We start from the raw sequence: 16,238 nt of genomic DNA on the forward strand, positions 1-16,238 counted from the left end.
ATTCTTAAGCACTGGGCCACTCACCATGCCCTGGGAACAATGTCAGCCACATCACCCACACCTCCCTAACTCCATGCCCACATATCTGTGCAGAGTGGACCTTGCTACTCAGTGTAACAGAGGCAGGAAGTGGTGAAGACAGGCCTGGATCCGGGGCTCTGGAAACCAGGAAGGAAGTGGAGCTGCTGGTGTACAGCCTTAGCTAGCCTCTGAGTCAGTGTGAGTCTCTCTGCAGAGGGTTGTCGTGAGGACTGAATAAATGCCCCCACCCTTGCCTGGCACACACTAAGTTCTCAACTCACAGTTGCTCCACTGTTGCCGTTAAAAGTTATTGTTATATAACCACCAGAGTTTCTCATAGGCAATTCCACAGACCTTCTCTCATTTACTTCTCACAGCCACCCTGGGGGTAGCTATTACCCTTTCTGTTTTACAAATAAGGAAAATGAGGTTCCAGGAGAGGCAATGAGAGACCCTATAACCCCCAGCCCCCTCCTCCAATGGCAGAGCCTGAATTAGAAGCAGGAGGTCCCAGGCCCAGAGCAATGGCAACATGCCATCTGAAGGTTCTGGTCTGCAGAGAGAGGTGGAGGAGCGCTTGCCCAGGGCCAGGCCTCTTGCTCACCTCACCCCTCTCTGCCTACCTCATTCTCCCCGCCAACACTGGGATTCTGCCAGGCCAAGAGACTTGCCCAAGGTCACAAAGCAGGTGTTAACCCAGGGACCCAGGCCTTAAGATTGTAAGTCCTGAGGCCTCTCGTTTCGGGGGGCAGATTCCCAGAAAGAATCTCCTACTTGCCACCCCCTGCCCTTCCTGGCCCTCTGGGACTGACCCTATGGTAGACAAATACACCTTTCCCTCCAAGAGACTGAATCTCCACAAATAAAACAGCAAACAAGTAAACAGGAGTCGTAAGAATAATACACCAGCTGTCAGGCTGGGGAGCGGGTGCGGGAGGCAGCCAAGGCTTCTCCTTGCCCACATCAGCCAGGCCCTGACAGCGTGCCCTCTCTACACATCACTCATGGCACACAACCGTCCCGCAATTCACACATTCCGTTTTACAAATGAGGAAACCAAAGCCTGAAAATATCGAGTCCCTTGCTCAAGGTCACCCAGCTAGGATGTGACCTGGCCCAAACAGGACACCCTTCTGGCCAATGGAGCGTCCCAGCTCCGACCGCGTTGGCAAGAAGGGGAGCCCAGGAAGAGGCCCAGCCAAGGGGGCAGCAGTCAGTTCGCACCTAACGATTTTAGAATCAGCAGGTGAAAAACGATCTGTAAACATCCCCTGAGGAGACAGCTGAGGTTGGCGGGCTTGGGGGGCGCTGACCACCCTCCGAGTAGTCCTGTCATCGGTGCCCCTTGGCCCGCCTACACAATCTCCGAGGGCGCAGGCAGAACCGGCAGTGATCTCAGCGCCCAGCGTTACTGAAAGAAATCCCGCTATTTGCTCTAAATATGAACACAAACCCCACCCCCCACCCCCGTCCTCCTCCCTCGCCCCTCGCCTCTCGGGAACCCAAGGATCCCAACACCTGCCGCGCCCCGGGCAGGTTCCCCCGCGGGTCCACGGTCCAGTCCATCCTGCAACGAATTTCGAGGGACCAGATCCCGCTCCTCACCGGGCAACCTCGGGTCCCGTTCAGCCCGGCCCGGCACGCGTGGGCACCTGAGAGTCGCGCCTTGGTCCTTCTGGACAGTGCCAGGGAGTGTCTCCAAAGTGGCCGCGACGCCGCGGCCGAAGCCCAGGCGGGGGCGAATTCTCCCCACGCGGGTCGGGGTCCTTGGGAGCGCGGGGTCCGCTCCGGTGCTGTCCTCACCCGGTGCGCAGGTAGCTCAGAGCTTGCGCCCCACCGTGCACCCCTTTCGTTTCTCCCGCGGCGGTGGGGTGTCCAGGATCCTGCAGGTTCGTTCCGCGGTTGCAACTCCATTGTAATAGAAAGGATTCATTTGGTTTGGGTTTTGTTCAGATGAAAAAAATTTGGAAGAAAACGAACTCCCCGCCCCCCCTCGGCAAACGACAGTTTGACCAACAGGGCGCCCTCACAGCCCCGCTCGGCTGCAGGGAAGCAGCCCCGGCCGGGAGGAGAGGGGAACGTCTGCTAATTGCAGCTTCGTTAGATTTCGGGTTTGGGAGGCTGCGGTTCGGGCGCTAATATCCGCCGCCCATTATCCCGGCTAATAAATTTGACCTATTGTTCGTTTGTTAAAATGATGTCACCTTGGAACAGTCCCTAAGCTCCTATTTCCATGAATTAGGCCTTTATTGAAAGCCAGGAACCAATGGGAGGAGAGAGGCTTGTTGATCGCAGCCAATGGCTGCGGCGGGAGAGGAATTAGCAGCGGAAACTCCAGGTTCGGTTCAAGAAAGATGACACAGAGCCTGTCGGGCCCGCGCACTCTTGGCAAAGTTTCAGTGCGACGAGAGGCGCCGGGCGCTCCATGGCCGCGCCGTAACGGGGACCAGCCGCCTCCCCGCCCAGCCCAGCCCAGCCCTTCCGCCCGCCCAGGATGGAGGCGTCCGCCAGCGCGCAGACCCCGCACCCGCACGAGCCCATCAGCTTCGGCATCGACCAGATCCTCAACAGCCCGGACCAGGACAGCGCACCAGCCCCGCGGGGCCCCGACGGCGCCAGCTACCTAGGAGGGCCCCCCGGGGGCCGCCCGGGCGCCACATACCCGTCTCTGCCCACCTCCTTTGCCGGCCTCGGCGCGCCCTTCGAGGACGCGGGATCTTATAGTGTCAACCTGAGCCTGGCGCCCGCCGGCGTGATCCGGGTGCCAGCGCACAGGCCGCTGCCCGGGGCCGTGCCGCCGCCTCTGCCTAGCGCGCTGCCTGCCATGCCCTCCGTGCCCACGGTCTCCAGCCTGGGCGGCCTCAATTTCCCCTGGATGGAGAGCAGCCGCCGCTTCGTAAAAGATCGTTTCACAGGTGAGCAGGGTGTCCAAACAGGCGCCGGGCCTCTGCCCTCCCGGGGCCAGAGGCGCCGCGCCCTACGTGCTCCACTCCGGGAAAAGATTTCGGAGGCCCAAGTGAAGTGGAGGCCTCAGTGCCCAGGGCCCCGGGCAACCATAGATGGGAGGAAAATCAGGGAGTTCGGGGAAAATAAGCCTGTGCCCGGGGGAAGTGGGAGGCATCCCCCAAACGGCTCGGTGCTGCTGGGGACGCGCGGAACCAACGAAAATAGCGTAGTATTCTCCGCCTCAGGTGGGGCTGCACGGGGTCCGCATGGGGCCTGAACAGCAGTCGAGCTGGGCTAGGCTTCAGGGGGCCTCGTGTGTCTCCGCAGCGGCGGCGGCGCTCACGCCCTTCACCGTGACCCGGCGCATCGGCCACCCTTACCAGAACAGGACGCCGCCCAAGCGTAAGAAGCCGCGCACGTCCTTTTCTCGGGTGCAGATTTGCGAGCTGGAAAAGCGCTTCCACCGCCAGAAGTACCTGGCTTCGGCCGAGAGGGCGGCGCTCGCTAAGTCCCTCAAAATGACGGACGCGCAGGTCAAGACCTGGTTCCAAAACCGGAGGACCAAGTGGCGGTGAGAGAGGCCCGGCCCGGCCCACCTTGCACCGGCCCATTGCCCGCCTCGTGCCGCAGCCTCGCGTCCCCCCCACCCTGTGCTACCCGCTACCGCCCTCCTGGGGCTGCACCTCTCCCTCCTTCCCAGGTTTTATCTCCCAGCTCGCCCTCTCGTCCGCCTGTCCCCTCTCTCCCGCGCCTCCGGGACTCCTCCTTCCCATGCCTGTGTCGCTTTCCTGAGCCTCACCAGCTCTCTCCTTGTTCTATTCCATCTCCTGCGCTGCTTGGTTTCCTCTCGCCTGCCCACCCCCGCCCCGCCAACACCCCACACTGCCCGGGTCTCTCGCGCTCCCCTAAACCGTCTGGCTTGCCCCCTGTTCTCTCGGATTGCCAACAATCCGCGCGGAGCTCCAGGTTCCGCCTCTAGTTCCCCATCCCGACTTCAGCCCTGTCTTAATCCGATCCCTGTTTCCATCTAACCCGCGAACTGCGAAGCGATCGCCTCCTTCAAGAAGCGTTTGAGACAGCCTGTGAGAAGTGGATGAGGCTGACCCGGCTGGGGGACCCCGCGAGGTGCAGAGCCAGCCTGCCCACCCGCGGACCCCAGTGACTGGTTGCCTGCAGGGCCTAGTCAGTTCCACACAGGCCCTACCCTTGTTACCCCGCAAGGAAACAATCTTTGCTGTTGGCGAAGCCACAATACCCGGGTGTGCAAGTGGGCGGCCGGCGGAGTCCCCTCCCGGCGATCTCCCGGCGCATAACAAAAACAAGCGATCCCAACCCACTCCCCGAGCTCGCGGGTGCTTGGCGCACAGCGCGGGCCGGGAGGCGGAGGAACTCCGCGCCTCGAGGCTCCCGGCTGGCCTCGGCTCCAGGGCGGGTTAGGGCCCCGCCGGCGGCCCCGCGGCGCCGGGTGCCTGACGGTGCTGTCCCTCTCCCTCCCCCGGTGCAGGCGGCAGACGGCGGAGGAGCGGGAGGCGGAGCGGCAGCAGGCGAGCCGGCTCATGCTGCAGCTGCAACACGACGCCTTCCAAAAGAGCCTCAACGACTCTATCCAGCCCGACCCGCTGTGTCTGCACAACTCGTCGCTCTTTGCGCTGCAGAATCTGCAGCCCTGGGAGGAGGACAGCTCCAAGGTCCCCGCAGTCACCTCTCTGGTGTGAGCCACCAGCGCGCACCGTCGCCAAGCATCTCCGCCCCGACCCGGCGGGGCGCCCCGGGCCCCCAGCCGGGCTGGGGGTGGGGGTGGGGGGAGTCGTGGCCGAGAGGGAAGGGCCTGCAAGCTCAAGTAGGCCCCGGGGCGCGGCCGCATCCCCGCCGTCTGCGGAGGGGGCTGGGCCCGGGCTCCGCGCGGCTGGACAATCCGAGCCCCCGCCCCGCGCCCAGTCCCGCCCCAGGCCCGGGCCTGACAAAGAAAGCGCCTTACGTTTCTCCGCCCCTCGCCCGCAGCGCCCCCCGCCCCGGGCCGGGCGCCTGTATTATACTTTGTACTTTTGCCCAAACGTGTACATAATAAAAGTTTTGGCTTTTTTCTTTAGAAGCCGGCCACCTGCTTCCCCCGCGGGGGCCACTGGAGGAGGGGCGGCCGACCAGGCGGCTGGGGGGAAGCGCCAGGGGCTGGGGCACCCTGCGTGGAGGCTGGGTCCACCCTTCTCCTTTTCCGTTCCGTTTATTTAAGTCGTTTTATTTAATAAAAAGTTAGCTATTTCACTTAACGCCGCTTTTATTTCGTTTTCGTTTCCAATAATGCTCGGCGACCCCCGACCCTGCGCCCCACCCCTGCGGCAGTAGAGGCCGAGCGGCGGCGTGCGGGCGCGCGCCCACTTCTCCGAGCCTCGTCGGCATTCGCCTCAGCTCGAAGCCTGGCCGGGGGCCCCGCGGAGGATCCGCGGTGCAGGTCAGTGCGCGCCGGCCGCCCGCAGCCCGGGTGCCGGCGGGATGGGTGGACGGGGGAAGGGCACCCTAGGCTCAGAGGTCGCAGAGCAGCGCCAGGCAGGGGCGCTGAAAGGCCCCGCCTGGGAGCGTATTTAGGCCGTCCCGAGTCTAACCCACCCCAGGGGTGGGCGGCACGGTAACCTCGAACTTCCTAGGACGCGAAACTCGCTCCCCTCACCCTCCGCCCACACCACAGGCCTCTGTCTTCCTCCAGCGAGGCCCCAGAGGGGCCGGAGCGGGCCGCTCCGACTGGCTCCGGGAGGTCTGGGCGCAGTGTGCGCGGGCTGTGAGCGCAGAGCAGGCGCGCTTCCCGGTTCTCCAAACTCGCGGCGTCTGGGTGCGAGCGTAGCGCACAACCCCGGGACACCCTCGCCCTTCGGCGTCGCGTGGGGCCGCGGACGGAGCGTGATGTCACGTGACTTCCCTGCAGCCCAGGTGTCGTCACTAGGCAGGAGGGGGCGGGGCGCCAGGCAGGCCCGGGACCCCAAGACCAGGTGTGGAAGCGGCGTGGCCCAGCCCCCCGGCTTCACCTCGGAAGCTGGAGGTTTCGGGACCACGAGCTCTGAAGCGGGTGGCCCCTTAGGATACCGACACAAACACTCGCAGAGTCGGTGAACATTTCGTCTTGCTGGTTGATTTCTTTTCCCCCTGGAATCATTCTCCTTTTCAGTCTTTTAAAAACTTATTTTCCAGACTCTTCATTTCTTTCTTCCACAATGCTGTTTCCTCCTCTGTTGGTAGCTCTGGGTCTGTCTTCGGGGCTTCCCAGGTGGCTCAGATGGTAAAGAATCTGCCTGCAGCTATATGTACCTTTTATCCCTTCCTTTACAGTTCTGTTTCTCTATATACTTCCTTCTCTGTTGCATTTATTTTCTCATCTTTGTGGTGTTCTCTCTTCCTCCCATTTCCGACTCCTCCCTCCATGTCCGCCCTCTCTCCTACTTTCCTCTTGTTTTTATCCCTATTGTTTTCCCTTTCTTGTAGCCTCCACCTCTCTCCATCTCCGTCTCTGTCTCTCTCCTTCCCTCCTCCAAGTGGGGCTCCCAAGAGCTCCTTCAGGCTAACCCTTCTGGGTGCGGTCCCGCCCGCCGCAGGCCACCCTGCAGGCTGGTGTATTCGGTGCCTTCGTTGTAGGCGGGATGCGGAATTGGCTGCACTGGCAGGCCTCTAGGACGGGGAGGGAGTCTACGGAAGAGCTGGAGCTCACAGCACGTGTGCCCTCAGCCCCACCTCCACGCCCTGGGGATTTAAAGACACCCCAGAGAAGAACTAGGGTGACTCAGAGCTTTGGGTCTCTTCCTTGGGTGTTTTCCTGAAATGCTTCTATTCTCTCCGCTACAAAAGCATAGAGAACGCGCTCATAGGGATAGGAAATGTTGGCTTTTCGGTTGGGAACTTGAATATCTAAAAACCAGAGTGACCTTCTTTGCCTTCGATGACCAAGCAGCTCCTCCCTCGGGCACTGGTGTCGCGTTCTATTTTCTCTCATCACTTTTATTCTATTCCTCCCTAACAAGGCTAAATGGTTTTTGTTTCTTCTAAATGATTTTTGTTATTTTGTCAGGGCGACCCTCCATTCTTGGGGCTTTTGGAGGGACGCACACACATCTTTTTCCCCTTCTGATGTCTCACTTTGTGCAAAAGATCTCTGAAGACGAAGCCCACCAGGGTGGGCTTTTAGGCAGGCCCAGGGACAGGAGCCTAGGCCCGCTGCGACCCTCGGTGGGGAGAAGCGCTTAGAGACAGCAAACGCCACGGAGTCACGGGGTGGGGAGGGGGGGTGGGGGGAAGAGGGCAGTTTTCCCCCCACCAGTGACTCCGTGTTGTTTGCTCTCTCTAAGCGCTTTGTCCCAGTCAAACCTCGTCTAGCCAGAGACCAGTCTGCTAGAACTCTCTTCAAGTTAGGGGGTCTGAACCCACTTGTGTGGGGCCGGGTGGCGACTCTCTCCGAGCCGCGCTCAGCCAAGGCAGTGTGGGCGTCCTCGGCGGGCGGAGGGGATCGGTGAGCCGCGGCTGGGCGTTTAGAGCCCGACACCCTCCTTTCGCTGTGCCAAGCCTGGAGGCCGCCGCCCTGTCCCGCGGCTGCGACGGACGAGAGCCGAGAGCGGCGGGTTAAGGAACACACTCCCAGTCCCCACCCCAGGATGGCCCTGAAGCAGAGCTGGGGCGTGGAGATTTCCGGATCAGGCGGACGCCCCTGAAGCTGAATTTAGGGCAAAGAGAATCTGCAGTAGACTGGGCTCCTCTCTCTGGATCGTCTCCCAACATCAGGCCCCACCTCGGCCCTAGAAAACGGCCGAGGCTCTAGAGGCAGGCAGGTGAGTGTGGACGTAAAGCAGGCCGACGTCTCCAGACGGAGTTGAGAACAAGCAGCAGCCGGCCTCTGGGCAAGGGCTGAACATTTCGCCTCCTCGCCCTTCCGCGCGGCCTTCGCTAATCTCCTTTGGAGATTCTCTGAAGCCGCGCCCATTTTACAGATGCAGGACAGGGAGGCAAGAGGCAGCTTCGCGACCCAGGCGGACTGGCCTCGGGAGCTCTCCCTGAGTGCTGGTTTCTGGGCTCCGCCGGTGGAGGCTGGGCGCCCGGCTTCCCTGAGAGGAGCGAGGCGCCCGGCCCAGGGCCTCGGAGTTAGGCCGAAGCTCAGCTCTTTCTGGGAGGCTCCGCGGCCGGGGAGTCCGGGGTTGGGCGATGCAGGGGGGACCCAGGAGGATCGGAGCCAGAGAGAGAGAGAGAGACAAACTGGGGACTGGCCGTTCGCTGGAGTGATTCCCCTTCAGCAGTTCCCAGTACAAACCGGCCGTGGACCGTGAGCTTTGCAGGCAGCGTGCGGTTTATGATGACTCGCGCCAAGTCTCTGCAAGGTTTGAATGCCCCTCCTCATTTTGCAGTTGAAAATTCAGAAATTAATTCTGAATCACGCATCATGGGTGGACCAGCTTTAATACCACCACCCCACCGCCCCAGAAAAGCGCTCTAATACTTGGGAGAAAAGGGGGACTTTGCCTAGGGATGCCAGGGAGGAGACTAGGGGACACCTGCAGGCATCTGACACCAGGCCGGTGGTCAGAGTGAGGCGGAAGGGCCTTCCTGCTCCAGCTTGGGTGGAGGACTCGGGCTCTGAGTTCCAAGGTCGCCAGCGCCTATCGCTTCCCAGGCTTGCGAGCTTCCCCGCGTTTGCCGTTGGTGCGGGAGCGGGAAGAGCAGCCGCCGCTCCAGCTCATTCGGAGGCCCCACTGCACCCTTAGGCGGGGCAGCCGAGCCCGCCCGCCGCAGCAGTTCGTCCAGCAGTTGGGGCCTTGGGGCCCTTCTCTCGGACTCGCGGCCTAAGGCCGCGCGGCCTGGCCCAGGGAGACCCGGCCGCCAGCTGCGCAGTGTCAGCGGCCGGGCCCGGGCTGCAGCAGGCGACGCGCACCTGTTCGCCGTCCGGCTGGGCGCTCCGGATGAGGAGCGTGGCCTCGGACTGTCCGTCGAGACCTCCCCGGTTAGGAGCCACGGGCCGAGCCTAGTTTCCAGAGCGCTAAAGGGGACCTTCGCCAAAATCCCAGTCTCCGCCTCAGCGCAACTGAAAAGCAAACAAGGCCGGAGAAAGGCCGGCGTGGTGCAAGCGTCCGCTTTCTGGAGAGCGAGGGTTTCTCAACGCCGAAGGCCATTTCCCTTTTACGAAATCTTCGGGCTTGCGGCAGCGGCGAGACTCCCTCGGTTTCCAAGCACCTGCTAGGTTGTGAGCGGCTCCTCTCTGCGAAGCCTAGACAGGTCGCGCACGTTCTTGGTTCAGACGCTCGCAAAGTCCTCCGCGAATCGCCAGTGATCCGCGCCGTCCCTCAGGCCGGTGGCACGAAGCTCTCTGCTCAGTTCTGTCACCCCCTTGCTGTGTGGCCTTGGAGAGTGGCTTTGGTTTCTGCGTCTATACAATTAGGGCTACACAGTCATTAAGGAGTCTTCCAGGGAAAGCGAAAAATAAATTATGGCTTACTGTAGAGCCGATCTTTAATTTATTGTGAGAATAGAAGCATTTAAAAATGTACTTATGGACGAGAAATCTAATGAAATGCCTAATTGCATAGAGGCTCAATCAGAGGTGGTGTTCTTTGGGAGGAAAGGGCAGGAACGGGGCAGTATCTCCCACTGAGGTTAGTTCTCCTGCAGTCACTGGAGGTGGTGAGACACTGGAGAAGTCATCTGGTAAACTGGGCCTGGGTTGATTCGGTTAGAGGCTGCAGTATACTGGTGTTGCCCTGAGATCGGTGGCTGAAATGACTGGACAAAGTTGTTCTTATAAGCGTCAGACTGGCTGCCAATTAATGAATTGCTTATTAAGCCCTTTTAATATGCTTCTAGCTGGGGTGGAGAGGAGATAAGGGGCAGGGGACAGAAAACCCATATTCAAACAGGATATTTGTTCAGAGGTTTTCACATGGTCCCCCATACCAGTGAATCCCTGGAACAATCTCATGTTCCCATTCTAAATGACAAAGTTGAGGAGCAGAAAAGTCAGCTGACCTGCCAAGGTTCAACCCATGCCTTAAAAGGGCCCGACTCAAACTCCGAGTCTGCTGGCTCAGCTGGCTGTCCGGCCCAAGCTGAGCTGTGTCCCCACCTGACCACAGAGTGCAGACTGGAAAAGCTCCACCGACCTCGGGGTCATTAGAGAGATTTGTGATGACCCAGACTCACCCAATTTCAAAGAAACCAAATCTTTAAATGGAGCAGAGTCTTAGATTGGCTTTAAAAGCCTGCAGGGCCTGCGCAGCTCCTGTTCTGGCCGGCTACCTGGAATGCCCTGGCTTTGCTATCAAGCCCTATTGACGGATGGATTTATCTGGGACGCACTGAAACTCTCTAAGGCCTGCAACCTGGATTGGCCGCACACCCTGTGCCTGCTTCATCCCTCGTCCAGGAAAGATCCACGCCCTCCTGCTTCGTAGACCGCCCTGGGGAAACTTAGCCAGCTGGAGGAGGCACTGAGCAGTGCTGAAGGAAAAGACCGACTCGCTCAGGAAGGTCTGCCCTCGGGGGTACCCGTGGGCAAGGCCCGCTGAGACCCTGGGGCTCGAGAAGGTGGTGCTGGGCGCAGAGGGGCGCCAGTGAAGAGCCTGCATGCTAAACAGCTCGCGCACATCTGCTGTCTGGGCCGCCACAGCTGGGACACTTTTGTTCTTCAGAAGTAGTGGGACTGTGGAGGAGGGGGCTGAGGGGAGCGGAGGGGAACCCAACCCTGAGAAGCCAGAGGGAGAGGGCCCTGGGAGGGTGTCCTGCTTGTTCGCACCTGCAGTTTCCAGCTCGTTTGCTGGAGGAGCCTCATGAGCGGGGATGCGGCTGGACACCCAGTCCCCAGCTCCCAGGGGGTCTGGAGCCCAGCTCTGGCCACCTGGGTGTTGAGAGCATCTGCACAATCTTATGTAACCCTCCCAACAGCTCTGAGATAGGTACCGTTGCAGTCCCCCTATTTTACAGATGAGGAAACTAAGGCTCTGAGAAGTGACATCCCTAAGGCCATCTAACTTGAAAGACCAGGACATCAACCCAAGGGCACTGACTCCCTCGTGGTTTTTACCCACTGCGGCTCCTCGAACCGCCTTATTATTAAAGTCAATGTCTTTGCATGTTTGCTGAATACTCTGGAGATTATCATTCTCTAACAACCTCAGACACAAACCAGAACAGCCTGGGTTGTATTTACAGCAGTATTGCTGTTGATGCTGCTACCACTACTAGCCCCTGTTTCTTCTCTTCTAAGCCTCTTAAAGGTGGTCGGATCTAGTGTTCTTATATCTGATGGATTTAGGGGTGTTCTACTGCCCCCTCTCCCAACCCAAGCTAACAAGCGGGTTACTGAGCCCCTGTGGGTACTCAAGAGCCATGGTGTAGCCCTCAGCCGCTGGACCCTGAGTATTTTCAGCTCAGGGAAGGAAAATAGTACCTAAATGCTGCTTGCCTCCTTGCCAAAATGCCCACAGCATGCATAGGGCGTAAAGAGGCCTGGGTTAAAATCCAGCTGCACCACCCACCAGCTATGTGGCCTTGGAAAAGTCACTTTGCCTCTCTGAGCCTTTGTGTCCTCATTTGTACTTGGTAAGGACAGATCTCCCTACAGGATTGTTGAAGGATTTAATGACAGAACACACCATGCACTTCACCAGGAGTCTGATGCAAGATAAGCACTGTGATACATTTACTGTTGGTATTAGTGCTAGATTAATTTTCACAAGATAGATTGTTCTTGTTCTCCTCACAGAGAGAAGGAAGCAAACCCAGAGAATATGAGTAAGTTGTTCATGGTCAGACGTTAAATGGTGGAGCAGAAATCCAAACCCAGTTATGTCAGAGTTTAGAGTCCTGACTTACCTCAGTCTGCAAAGTCTCCCCAGTACAGAATCCTCTAGAACTGGTAAGTCAAAGGAAGCAGGTGCTCTGCTGCCTTCTAGGGCTTCCATTTACCTTGGTTGCACACTGCAACTGCTAAGTGTTTATTAAATAAAAATAATAGTAAGTAGTGTTCCTGGAACAGCTGCTGTGGGCTAGACAGTGACAGTGGACTAGGCATTTTACTCAAGTGATTGCATGTAACCTTTAAAAAAAATCCTAGGAAGTGGATCTCATTTTGATGACGAGAAATTTGAAGTTTTGGGATGTTAAATAGCATAGTAACACAGTATGAATTGGAATCTAGACTTCTGACTCCAGAGAGGGGAAAACCTAGTAGGAGCTGAGCACTGTACGTGGGGCATTATGTATACTTTCTCACTCAGTCCTCTTCACCTTATAAAAGAGTTTTGAAACCCATTTTACAGATGAAAACACTGAGCCTCAGCCACTTTAAAGAATATTCGCTGAAGATCGCATAGCTGCCTGAAGGCAACAGTTCTCAATCTGCTGGCCCAGGGTGCTCCCATCTGTTTCCAATGCTGAGCTCTTCAACCAGGGTTGGGGGTGGGGGTTGCTCTATGGCAGTGGGACAGACAGGTTATGGGAGGTGAGTTCTCACACAAAATGTGTAGGCCAGGCAACACTGATAGCTCCTGGCCTCTCTGAGGCAGGGAACATCAGTGACACTTAGGGAGTGGACAGTGATGTGTCTGGAGGTAAGATGAACACAGAGAGAAAAACAGGGTTGAGACGGTCCGAAGGCCTGCCAGCAAGCACATGGGAAGGAGCCTCGCCTCCCTCCTTTGGAGAGCCCAGGAGACATCTCTCCTTGCCTCCCTCTGGGCGGGGTGAGTCCGTCCCCACCCACCAGCAGATGCAGACCCTACGCCTGTTACACATTCACGTTCAAAAATAAAAGAGGGTGGACCTCTGTGTTACTCAGTTGCATCTAAGACGTTAAGATGAAGTAAGGTAGATTGTCTGGTTTGGCCTCAGATCCGTCAGATGAAAAGCAAAAGACCTTGAACCTGGAGCTACTGAATCCTGAAGGGCAGGGTGGGGGGTGGCGTCTTGGACTTGCTTCCTCCACGGAAGCCAGGTTTAGCCAGCCTGGCTATGCACTCACTGCACCAGACAACCTTCTGCGGGGCCCGTGACGCTCAGCGCGCTGGGCGCTTAGTAGGTGGCTCAGTGAGTCCTGGCGATGGGCCTGCCCACAGCGTGGGCTGCTCCGCCTGAGCACTGAAGCTGCCAGCCGCCCTGCCTGTCGGGCTGTGCCCGGTGAGCAGAGGTCAGAGTCTGAGGCTTCTCTGTAGGCAGGTTGCTTGGACACCCTGAAGAGCAGATTGAACCTGTGCTCTGTATAGTTTATAAATGATTTGTCAATGGCGACAATTTACAAAAATATATTTCTGTTGCGGCTTCTTCCAATCGCTGGGATTTATGGCTTCATCTCTCGGATTTGAAAGCACACCCGCATGCTCTGGCAAATGAGAAAATGTATGAACAATTTGTTGGCTTCTTTTTTTTTTTTATCAAGTTTCCCCAAATATGTAAAGTCTGAGAGCGCCTTATTCTTTTTAAATGATCATTCATTTGTCTCCAGACTCTCTCTTTTGGCACAATTTATTATTCTCTATTTCAAAAAACTTAAATGCATTTTGCATATTAGCACGTAACTCTTGTTCCTGTCTCCTCAGTTGTGGAAAGGGCTGGATTGCTTTTATAAAGAAAAAAATGGCTAATAAAATTGGCCTCAGCACCATTGCTCTGCAATTCTTATGAACAGTAAAGTGGTACTTACCGTCATTGATGTTAAAAGCTATTTCTAAATTATGGTGCCATTTATTATCTCTAGTGTCCAAAGTAAGTTTAAATGATGCTTATAATTCATGTTTTACCAAATTTCCTTTTCCCCCGGAGGATACCTCTGATTAACTTATGCACATTAAAGCGCTTTTTAAATTCTTCTTTTATTGCCATTATGCTCTGAAAATCTCAGCGATTCTCAAAAATGGGTAATAAACTTGAGATAAAATGCTGCAGTTTTAGATCAATGCTGACATATCACTGTGGTGATTTCTACAGAGCTAAAGTGATAATGCTTCATATTTACGGAATATATACTAGGTTATTACTACAGTATTACCATTTTGTTCTAAGATGAAATGAGTAATTTACCAATTTATTAAACAGTTACATTTAAGTATTGCTTAGGACATTATCACCCCAATCTGTTTACTTAGCTTGAAGAGTTACCATTAAGATACCCTGTTTATTTAGGTAAAATTTGTAATCATCATGCCTTCCATTAACCAACTTATTTTTCTGCAAGGCTAATTGTCTGGAAATGAGTTTCTTCTTATTTACTGTGCTACATTCTGCTTAGCTGGCTAAAAACGTCACCCCAGCAAGAAGTGCTAGGGAAATTAATAATACATACAGAGAACAGTTTTAATTAGTATAATACTGAATGTTAATAAAAGATTTATGACACCGTTAAAAAGTTCTAACAGAAGAGATCTTAGCAGCTTCAGGCTGGGTTTTTCAGGAGAGGACGTCCGTGGCTGCGCCTTTTGTGGGAGGCCAGAGTGAGGTGATTCTCAGGGGCTGCTGGAGCTGGAGGAGCACAGGCTGGAGGTCAGAGGCTCCGCCTCTAGGAGAAGTTCGGGAGCAGAGCATTCACAACAGGGAAGAGGGACTTGGAACATGGATGTAGAATGCCAAATCTAACTGGAAAGATACCAAGGTTTCTGCAAAGTAGGAGAGGAACATGGGCCCCCTCCTCCCCGAGATGCTTCTAAAGGCAACACTGGTCTTCAGCCCCAGCTGAGAACAAGACTTTTGAGAGTCCCCACTGCTGTAAGCTCAAAAGCTATGGGGACAATGAATTGACAGGGAACTGGGAAAATAATGCATATTCACTGAGTATTTATTATGTGCCGTTTGCTTACACATGCTTGCGTGCTTAGTCACTAAGTCAGGTCGAACTCTTTGTGACCCCGTGGACTGTAGACCTCAAGCCTATCCATGGAACTTTCCAGGCAAGAATACTGGAGTAGGTTGCCATTTCCTTCTCCAGGTGATCTTCCCAACCCAGGGATAGAACCTGAGTCTCCTGCATTAGCAGGCAAATTCTTTACCACTGAGCCACCAGGGAAGCCCTTTGCTTACACACGCTTATTTTAGTTTGCACAGCTGAGAGCTAGCAGTGTCTGCATTCTTCAGGTCGGGAAGTGGAGCCCTAGGAGGGTGAAGCCTTCCCCTGAGGTTATGCAGCTAGTGAGAGGGGCAGAATTTGAACCCAGGTCTGTGGAAACCTCAGAGCATTGTCTCCTGCAAGGTGGCATCCATGTGAGGAGAAAGCCAACAACCCTGTTAGTGACCTGCACCCTTGTCCATGATGTCAGCCAAGTAGGCAACCAGACAGGCCTTTGGGTGCCTCCATTCTCATCTGGATGGGTTGGTGCCTTCCCACTGTCCTGCTTGTCCCAAAGGGGCAGTGTTCTTTCTTTATGTGTCCACCTCTCCTCTGTGACATGAGCTCACAAGGGCAGGCCTGTTTCTTTAGAAATAGTGTAATAATAATGATAATTGTGTAATAATGTGCTTGGCACATTGTTGGTGGTGGTCTGTCGCTAAGTCCTGTCTAATTCTTTGCGACCCCATGGACTATGGTCCACCAGGCTCCCCTGTCCTTGGGATTCTCTAGGCAAGAACACTGGAGTGGGTTGCCATTTCCTTTTCCAAGGGATCTTCCCAGACCAGGGATCAAATCACATCTGCCTGCATTGGCAGGCAGACTCTTTACCACTGAGCCGCCAGGGAAGCCCACTTGACAAATAGTAGGCCCTTTTGAAAAGACTTAAAGGGCCAGGGAAAAAGGAAGTGAAAAGGAAAGACAAATACAGCTTACATTTGCAGAGTTCGCAAGAAATACCGGCCCTAGGTGGATATATTTTGTTTGTGGGAAGTCATCTCCCTCCCCACCATCGAGCCTACACAACCCTGGCTGAAGTATAAGGGTTATTATTGTTGCCATCTTTTCTAGCCCCCAAGGGCCAGGTCTTAGGAGCAGCAGGAATCCTTCCTAACGTGAGTTGATTCTCTCCTGGCATGTGTAATAAAAACTGACCAAGCCAGTTACTTTCTCAATTTCTCTCCAATTTGAGAAACTCCATATCATGAGGCACTTGAGGGCTGATGACTCTTTTATCCTACTCTTGATTAAAAGGTAAAGGAAAGAAAATAAAACTAACAAAAGTTCTTGGACCGAAGTTCTCCAGGATATGACAAAATGGCCAGGATGCTTCTTGAAAAAGAGAAGTAGTGCCTGAAACCGGGGTCACCTTTGAAGCTCTCTGAACACCTTGCTCTTCCTGACTATGATGATGCCCTCTGCAAAGGAATTTTAGTTC

At 55.7% G+C, this 16,238-nt stretch overlaps 1 protein-coding gene across 1 annotated transcript; it reads left to right on the forward strand.

Moving 5' to 3' along the window:
• Positions 1–2,387: 2,387 nt before the first annotated feature.
• TLX3 (T cell leukemia homeobox 3) lies at positions 2,388–5,229 on the forward strand. The gene is made up of 3 exons (XM_043488953.1): positions 2,388–2,936; positions 3,295–3,538; positions 4,472–5,229. Exons 1-3 carry the CDS (start codon positions 2,516–2,518, stop codon positions 4,680–4,682), a joined length of 876 nt encoding a protein of 291 aa, XP_043344888.1. The 5' UTR covers positions 2,388–2,515; the 3' UTR covers positions 4,683–5,229.
• The last annotated feature ends 11,009 nt before the right edge of the window (positions 5,230–16,238 follow it).

Source organism: Cervus canadensis, chromosome 16 (genome assembly GCF_019320065.1).
Source record: "Cervus canadensis isolate Bull #8, Minnesota chromosome 16, ASM1932006v1, whole genome shotgun sequence".
In the NCBI taxonomy this organism is placed as follows: Eukaryota; Metazoa; Chordata; class Mammalia; order Artiodactyla; family Cervidae; genus Cervus; species Cervus canadensis.